This window comes from Elephantulus edwardii, unplaced genomic scaffold (genome assembly GCF_000299155.1).
Source record: "Elephantulus edwardii isolate Elephantulus edwardi_28Jun2011 unplaced genomic scaffold, EleEdw1.0 scaffold00066, whole genome shotgun sequence".
Lineage (NCBI taxonomy): Eukaryota > Metazoa > Chordata > Mammalia > Macroscelidea > Macroscelididae > Elephantulus > Elephantulus edwardii.
The window spans coordinates 11,631,059-11,640,815 of NW_006399816.1; the positions used below are offsets into that span (position 1 = coordinate 11,631,059).

The 9,757-nt window shown below is 36.3% G+C and overlaps 1 protein-coding gene across 3 annotated transcripts in view; it reads right to left on the reverse strand.

Moving 5' to 3' along the window:
- LRRC49 (leucine rich repeat containing 49) overlaps positions 1 to 9,757 on the reverse strand; it is a 239,077-nt gene that overhangs the window by 25,355 nt on the left and 203,965 nt on the right. For all 3 annotated transcript variants that reach the window (XM_006888342.1, XM_006888341.1, XM_006888343.1), the window contains one exon: positions 8,363 to 8,516. In XM_006888342.1, coding sequence (XP_006888404.1) covers positions 8,363 to 8,516 — 154 coding nt within the window. The remainder of the gene's footprint in view (positions 1 to 8,362; positions 8,517 to 9,757) is intronic.

Below are 9,757 nucleotides of genomic sequence, written 5' to 3' on the forward strand. Positions count from 1 at the left end.
CATCACGATAGATGGTGAAGAGATTGAGATTATTAACAGTTTCAGTTTGCTTGGCTCCCCAATCAACATTCCTGCTACTAGCAGCCAGGAAATTAAAAGACAAATTGCACTGGGAAAGTCTACTATAAGAGACCTCTCCAAAATACTGAAGAGCAACTATGTCAATCTGCAGACTAATGTGAGCCTGATATAAGCCATGGTCTTTGCAATTACTTACTATGCATCAGAAAGCTGGACAATTACTAGGGATGAGAGAGGGAGAATTGAGGACTTTGAGCTGTGATGCTGGAGAAAAGTACTGAAAATACTATGGATGGCTAGGAGAACAAAGAGGTTTGTCCTTGAGAGGGTGAGACCAGGCTGCTCCTTGGAGGCAAGGATTCTGAAGCTTCATCTGACATACTTTGTACATGTTGCAAGATGAGACCAGTCTTTGGAGAGGGACGTCATGCTTGGGAGAGTAAAGGGATAGTGCAGGAAAGGAAGACCCTCTATCAGATGTATTGATTCAGTGACTGGGGTAATGGGGGTAGGTGTGTCTGAAACAATAAGATTGGCAAGGGATAGAGCAGGGTTTAGGGCTGTTGTATACAGGGTAGGTATGAGTCGCAGGCTACTTGATGGAACATAACAACAACAACAACAACAATGTTTTGGTATGTTACTTTTAGGGGTCTATTCTATTTGAAGTTCATTTGGCTTCTGGAATGCATATTTCCTCATTTTTCCTAATACTTGTTAATTTTTCTTCTAGGAAATATTTAATCATTTCCTCTGTACCTTTAGTCTCTTCTTATGTAATTCAATCAGACATAAGTTAATCCTCTTGGTGTTCTGAACATTTCCTATACTTTCTTTATTTTCCTTCTTTTTTTCTGATTTTTCCTCTAACAGATTAGTATTAAAGAATTTGCTTTCCATTTCACTAATTCTGTGTTCCATGGCTAAAGTTTCCTTTCTTTTAAATACTCTTAAATAATTTAAAAACTACTGAAAATGATCTTGTCTTTAAAGATAAGGATTAAAGAGAAGAAAACAAACTCCTTACAATTCAACTGATAAACAACATCATAATCAATTGGGAGAAAACCAATAATTTTAACTTGTCACTGATTTTATTCCTTTTAATCACGAATCAAGGTCCACTGAAGCTGCTATCAAAAAATAAAGGGATACTGCAAGTGTAGGTTTGCTGCAAAAGATATCTTTGAAATTTTAGAAAGAAAAGATATCACGTTGATAACATCTTAGCAACTGACCCAAACCATGGTCTTTTTATACTCTTATGAAAGCTGGAGAATAAAAAAAAGAATACAGAAGATGTACTGAAACATTTAAACTTAGTATTGATGAAGAATACTGAATGAATTATGAACTGCCAGAAGAACAAAAAATCAGTTTCAGAAGAAATATAAGAATGATTCTCAAAACAACTATGAGATATCATCTCACCCCAGTAAAAATAGCAAAATTCAACAGAGCAGCAAACAACAAATGCTGGCAAAGTGTGGAGAAACTGGAACTCTTATTCACTGTTGGAGGGTAAAATCGTGCAACTACTCTGAAGGCAGTATAGCACTTTCTCAGAAAGTTGCAAATAGAAATACCATTTGACCCAGCAATTCCACTACTGGGAATACACCCTAAAGAAACCAGAACTGCCACCCAAGCAGATATATACACACCTATGTTTATTGCTGCTTTGTTCACAATAGCAAAGATTTAGAAACAACCCAAGTGCCCATCAACAATCGAATGAATAGAGAAACTGTGGTATATTTACACACTAGAATACTATGTAGCATTGAAAAACAAGGGACTCATGAAAATGGGTGACCCTGGAGGACATTATGTTGAGTGAAATATCTCAATCAAAAAAGGACATAATGCCACTTATAAAATAGGACTGGCTTTGGAGTTGAGGGGAAACTAAGAAAAGATGGGATACATAATGTACAGTGCATTGAAACAGATGAGGGAGAAAGAGAACTGTTTAAAAGGATATATATGATTAGGTATTATTTGCAAGGCAAGAGTCCATAAGAATAAGAGCTGCACAGTAAAGTGGACTAGGGAGGGGGGATTGTATAACAATGAAAGACATTTTTTTTCTTCTCAAAGAGAAAAGTAAACTGGGGTGGAGGAGGAGTGGGCAGGGAGGAAAATGTGCAACAATGAATGAATGGAAATCCAAGTTCTCTATAATCTTTCATTAAAATATTAATTAAAAAAACAATCCTTAAAAGAGAAGTTGGACTGGGATCAAGCTTAGAAGGTCTAGTCTACAGTATAAAGAAACTGCCAAATACAGCCAGAAACACACAATCTGAAGAGGATAAAATGAATGAATAGAATTTAAAGATTAAGATTAAAGGTTTAAAGATTAAGTCCCTGTGCACATCAAACACTTTTTCCAACAGGCTGGAAAGAAAACTTACTGACTAGGAACAAACATTTGGCAATACCAGCTCAGACAGGAGTCTCATAAGGAAAATTTACAAAACACTACTGGGTCTCTACAAGAAAAAGACTGATAACCCAATTACAAAATAGGCAAAAGATAGGGAAAGACATTTCACAGAGGAAGATATTTGGATGGTCAACAGACATATGAAGAAATGCTTAAGATCACTGGCAATACGAGAGATGCAAATCAAAGCCACAAAGAGATACAATCTCACTCAAGTAGCAGTGGCAAAGTTTAACAGAACAGCAAGTAATAAATGTTGGAGAGGATGTGGCTAGATAGGGACTTTTATACATCATTGTTGAGACTGTAAAATGGTACAACCACTCTGGAAGGCAGTTTTAGCATTTCCTCAAAAAGCTAAACATAGAAATTACATATGATCCAGATATTCTACTGATTGGAATATACCCCAACAGAATGAAAATTGAAGTACACCAATGTTCATAGTAGCATTATTCATTATTACAAGAACATGAAAACAGCCCAAAAGTCTAACCACAATGGAATGGATTGACAAATTATGGTACATTCACATGATGGAGTACTATGCAGACCGCAGAAGCAATGTTTTTTTTTAAATCAATACCTAATTTGAGAGGGACTGGAGAGCATTATGCTAGTGACAAATACTGTATAAGACCATTACTGTTAAACATGTATGAGGATATAAAGGGAAAAGGTGGGAGCAGTGGGCTGAGGATGGGCAGGGGATGGTGTGGTTAATTATAGGGTCAGCCATAGAAATTGATGGATGGACAGAGAGGTGGTAAAGGAAATAGGAAAGATCTAGTGTGAAAAACAATGTATGTGAGCTTTTAAGCAAACCAGTATATAATATAAAATTTATTTTAAAAAAATATAGGCAGTCTCCTCCCATTCAATTTATAGCCTCTGAAAACCTGATAAAGGGTCAGTTAAGAATTGGTTGTTTATGAAGATGATAATTGTTTCAGTTATGTTAAAAAAGCTAAACAGATGATCTCAAAGGGCAACTTGAGAAGACAAAGTAAAATATTTTAATGAAATGTATAAGACCTGGAGTTACAAAATCAGAAGGGAAAAGCATGCTTGGCATTTCTAAAGCTAAAGGAACTTAAGAAAAATTCTGGCCTTGAGTTGAAATGCTGAAGGATTCTATTGACAAAACATTAAACTATGCAAGAAGCATTACAAGAAGATGGAAGGGACTGCTGAGAAGTTGGCACTTCCCTGAACCTTTGTATGTTCAGGCAGGAAAAGATGCCTTCCCCATTGGCCCTTGGAAGTGTGTGGCTCCAAACTTTAACAGGTGGCCTGAATTGGGAGGTGTGTTGCTGAGAAGTTTGTGCTTCCTTGAGCCGTTGTCTGCTCAGGTGGGAACAGCTGTCCTCACAACCAGTCATTACTGGAGAGGAGATACAGGTATGCTTGGACATTAGCAAGTTGCCAGAATTGGAAGCTGCATTGCTAAGAAACTGGCCATTCCCTGAACCTTTGTCTGTTCAGGTAATAAAAGCTCCTCTCTCAACCAGAGGGAACATGGCCATCAGCAACTAATGGGGGCTGCACTGTTGGGACCTAGAAACTTTCCTGGGCCTCGTCCTTGGGCAGTGCTTTTGAGACTTTGCTTATCCTTGTGGGAAACCTCCTCTTACTCCACCAAACTACAGGATGGTCAGAGAAGCAAGCCCATCACAGCTAGGCAAAGGGGAATACCTCAGCTCTTTGCCCCTCAAAGAACAATCAGATGAGATGCTTGCCACAAGAAACAGGGACTAGATCTTCCCATATACAACCAATAGGGAAGAATGCCACTGGGAAGCTCATTCTGAGGCAGCACTTTAAGTCTGTAATTTCTCAATAGCACCATAGATAAGAGTTTCACATAATGTCAAGGAAGTAGTAGGCAGCTTCAAACATTATGGAAAAAAACCAAAAGAAGCCTTCTCCTAAAACAACAGATCAGATTGCAGACCAAATATAGACCCCAGAGACAGACAGGTAGAAAAAGCATTGGTGTGGAGTTATATGAACAGCTACTGAAGAAGTTAAAAATGATGGGAGAAAGAATTGAAACCATAAATAAAATAGTACAAGAATTTTTTAAAAAATCATCATCACAAGACAGAAAAAGTACAATTAACACAGTTCTGGAAATAAAAGAAATGCATGAAAATACAATCCAGATTGTGGAGACCATAATGGCAGTATTTTCCAAATTGCTGGAGAGGTAAAAAAGCAGAATAGAAGATATGGAACAAAGAGCCAATGAGCTAGGAGACAAGAACCTCAAAGGGAATTTACTAGAAGAAAAACAGAGAGAAGATGGAAGGAAATAAAGAAAACATATGAATCGTGTGAAATAACATCAAACAGAAGAACATGTGTGATAGGAATTCCAGAAAGGGGTAGGGGTGGGGAGAAAAAAAGCACTGAGAAAATTGTGGGGAAAGTATTAGAAGAAAAGTTTCCAGATAACATGAAAAATGAGGAAGTCCACATTCAAGCTCAGCAAACTCCTAACAGACTATACCACAAAAGAAAAACATAAAGACATATAGTAGTCAAATTCTTCAAAATCAAAGATAAGGATAGAGTACTAAAAGTGGTATGAGCAAACCAGAGTCACCTTCATTGGAAAACCAATTAGAGTAAGCTCTGATTTCTCAGTAGAAAACACACAAGCAAGAAGACAATGAGATGGCATATACAGAAAGGTAAAAGAAAACAATTGCCAGCTGAAAATTTTGTACCCAGCAAAGCTATCAAATATAAAGAAGAAATTAGGTATTTTGCTGAAAAGCAGAAACTTAAGGAATTTATGAAAACAAGACCAACTTCACAAGAAATACTAAGGGAAGTCCTTCACACAGAGACAACAAAGGAAAGAGGATGGGCCAAAGTAACCAGAAACAACAGAAAAAGAAATACAATAAAATGATAACGAGAAAACCTACTGGTCAATAATTACACTTAAAGTAAATGGCTTAAATGTACCAATTAAGAGGAAAAAAAATAGCAGGCTGGATTAAAAAAAAAAAAAGCCCATCAATATATTTCCTACAAAAGATACAAAAGAAAGGAGAAGAAAGACTAAAAATCAAAAGGTAGAGAAAATATACAAAGCATCTATATGTAATACAATCCATAAGAAAGCAGGAGTAGCAATACTAATCTCTTGATAAAATAGATTTCAGAATGAAAATCACCATAAAAGATAAAGACACTATATAATGATCAAAGGTACAATCACAATAGCTGACTTTAACACACCACTCTCAACAAAGAACAGGTCAACTTGAAAGAAACTCAACAAAGATACAGAAGAACTAAACTATACATTTAGCCAACTAGGCCTCACAGATGTATTTAGGGTACTTCATCCAAATAAAATTCAATTTACTTTCTTCTCAGGTGTACACAGCACATTCTCCAGAATGGAGGTCCACGTAGTCCCAAATACTTGACCTGCCATATAAGTCTATGATTCCTGATATTAATAGTTCCTCCTTTTCTCTGTTTCCTAGGTCCCTTATGTCCCTTGGGCTTGGTGATACACTAGAAGGTCTCCTAGAGACTTAGACACACTAGGGGAATGACTCAGGTGACCATAGGTAGCAGGCTGGTTTTGGAGAAAATGATGAGTGATGGGCCAGGTTCCTGTAGACCACTGGTTATAGCATTGCTAGATGTTGACTGTGGGTGATGCAGGCTAGCAGTGTAGAGACTGGCGAGCAGCTGAAAGCTATGTCCCAGGTGAGTGGGCTTCTCCAAAATAAAAAGATGCCTGGTGCCGAGGTCCCATGAGCTGATATAAGCCTTTAGAAGGGTGGAGCTTATATCCCATCCTAATCCTCTCTCCTTAATACAGTAATTACTTCAACACAAAATAAATAGTTATTCATTGGCTAGAGAAGACATCTGAGTGATAAACCTTAGATACACAGAGATTCCCATTCTTCTCAATGTTAGTCATAATTTGTTGTGATCCACACAGTCAAATGTCTTTTCATAGTTGATAAAACACAAGTAGATGTTCTAGTACACTCTGCTTTCAGCCAAGATCCATCTGACATTAGCAATGATATTCCTAGTGTGACTGCCTCTTCCATATCTGTCTTGTATTTATAGCACATCTCTCTCAATGGATTATTCTAGCCATTTTTAAATAAGCTTCTTAAAAAATATTTTGTTTACATGGGATATTGATGATATTGTTCAATAATTTCCACACTATGCTGTATCACTTTTTTGAGAATGGGAATAAATATGGATGTGTTTCTAGTCTGTTGGCTGGGTAGTTGTTCTCCATATTTCTTGACATTACCTGGACAGCACATCAAGGGATGCATCAGTTTCTTGAAATAGGTTCATTCTTAGAGGCTTATTTTTTGGCAATGCCTTCAGAGCAGCTTAAACTCCTTAATTACCCCTGATTCTTGAACATATGAACGTCCTAACATGGTCTCGTGTCAGCCATTTTTTTGGTATAGTGACTCTGTATATACCTTCCATTTTTTTTTTATGCTTCCTAGATCATGCAGGGTTTAGTCCATAGCATGTTTCAGTATTGCAATTCCATAAAAAATGGATAACATTGAGAAGAATGGGAAATCTAGAACACTTACTTGTGCTCATGTGGAACTACATGAACCAAGAAGCAGTGATTCAAATAAAAAATATTGCATAGCTTAAAATAGGAAAAAGTGTGTGCCACAGTTCTAACATTTATTTCTCCATACCTATATAATAACAACATTCAATCTGTATGCCAAACATATAATCCATGAAGCTGGGCTATATGAAGAAGAATGTGGCAACAGGATTGGAGAAAGACTCATCAACAATTTATGTGACAAAACTTTGCCTGCTGAAAGTGCTCAGGACGTGAAGAACTTACTGAGGAAGATCAAAGACAGCCTTCAATACAGATTACAGTTCAAAATAAAGGGGGGAAAATCCTTACAACCAGATTTAAAAAATTTATGAAAATGAAAAAAAGATTGTAGTTGTCAGTGATTTAATATTACTTGAATACTGAACCCCAATGGCAGCAGCTTAGAAGTTAAATGACATAAAACAATGGGCAAACCTGCTGCAAAAGACCTCTTTAAAGCATTCAAAAGCAAAGGTGTTGCTTTGAGGACCAAGGTTTACCTGTCCTAAGCCATGGTATTCTCAATAGTCTCTCAAGTATGTGAAAGCTGGAAAAGATATATGGGAAAGGACTTAATGCTTTTAGATTATGGTGTTGGCAGAGAATATTGAGTATACCATGGACTTCCAAAAGAACAAGCAAATCTATTTTGGAAGATGTACAGTCTTTAGAAGCAAGGATAGTGTGACTTTGCTTAATGTACTTTGGACATGTTATAAAAAGGAGGGACTGGTCCCTCAAGAAGGCCATCAGACTTGGTTAATAAAGATCAGCAAAAAAGAGAAAGACCCTCAGTGAGATGGACTGACACAGTAGGTGCAACAAGGGGCTTAAACATATAGCAATCATAAAGACAGCTGGAACTAATGATGGAAGAACAACAACAACATCTAAGTAACAGAACATTGATTTTTCTATAGTCTTCACATGTATAGTTCAGTAACATTAATCATGTTGTTCAATGATCATCATTTTTTGTATCTCTTTTTTTAATTCCAATAAATCAGGACCTTTGGTCCTATTTTGGTTTGAATCTTTGGCATAGACTTCTGTTGAACTATTTTTTTGCAGAAATGACTTTGAAACTATTGGTTCTTCTTTATCATGAGACTCTATCATGAGGTATTAATGCCTATATCCCATCTTTGTATACAAGATAATATTTATTTTTGTATACAAGATAAATATTCAAGAACAACAAAAACACTCTTTAAGTGATTCAAGATGAAATATACAAAAATTAATGGTAGTTTTACCTCCAGTTTTTCATTATAAAAGTCTCTTGTGGTATAATTCAATGTAGCACGATTTGTGTTTTCTCCCACAAGTCTTTTACTATCATTATTTTCTTCAATGATAATGCCTGGTTTTTTCCCTTTGGTTTCTAAAAGATACCGAATTTGCTTCTTCCTAGAAAGACAATAAACAAATTTACAGAGTTACTTATGAAACTTATTAAAACGTCTATTTTTGGTTGACTTTAGAGGGGATATGTATTTTTCCATTTTCTTACAGTTTGATGTTGTGTACCATAGAGTGAGACTGACCCACAACTGACCTCCAGAGGGTTTTTAGGGGCAGTTAATTGAACGGAAGGAAACAGACCATCTTTCTCCCTAGTGGCCTCGAACTGTGTGCTTTTGGGATTGCACTGCAGTTTCTTGCCACTAGGCCACCCAAGCTCCTCCAGGATATGTATTTTTAAGACTATCTACTTTTGTGAGTTTGAGTTTAACATTTATTTGAACTCAGTTAAATATTTCAATCTTTCTATTAATTAGACCACTCAATCCAATTCTTTTGTTTAACAAACACCAACCATTCCAGAGCACACAATAACCCAAGTAAAAATATAAAGAGCCAAACGTTAGTCCATATTTCCTACAAAACACATGTTAATTAACTTTCTATAAATCACACAGGTAATTCACAATACTGCTACTTAGTAGTACTTATTATGTAGTTTTTCTCCTAGATAGAAAATAGAATGAGATATTGCTTTAAAGTTTAGACAACACCAGAACAAACTCCAAACAAGGTTCTCTATATCTCAGCACATCAACGCAAAATCTTTGTGAGAGCTAAATAAGAAAACAGAAAGCCTCATTTAATTATTCAGAAGGACATAAATAACACCTTTAGTATCTTAGTCCCTTAAGCCCAAACTGCAGAACACTGCAACTTAACCTCCACCAAGGGTTCCCCTAAGTGAAGGCTATCAGTACTTTATAATAAACCATGAATGGAAGATTATGAGAAGAGCTGTATCTTTTTTTTTTTTTTTATTTTGTGTGCGTGTACTGTCAAATCGGATCTGACTGGTACAGGAGGATATTGCGCCTCCTTCTCCGGCAGAGCATCTGGTGGATTCCAACCGTGTTCCTCTGGGTTTGCAGTGCAGCTTCTTGCCACTAGGCCACCAGAGCTCCCCTAAGAGCTGTATCTTTTAAAAACATTTCCTCTGTGATTTAAATATTTAACACAATCATTTAAGGAATTTTGGAAATGTACAAATTTTGAAAAGTATAAATAAATGGACAAAAATAATTTATAGATACACAAATCCATATAAATCTACAACATTGCTCATATGTGATATATTTTATTTCTAAGCTTTTTAAATAAATCTTCACAAAAAGTTAAAGTTGTAT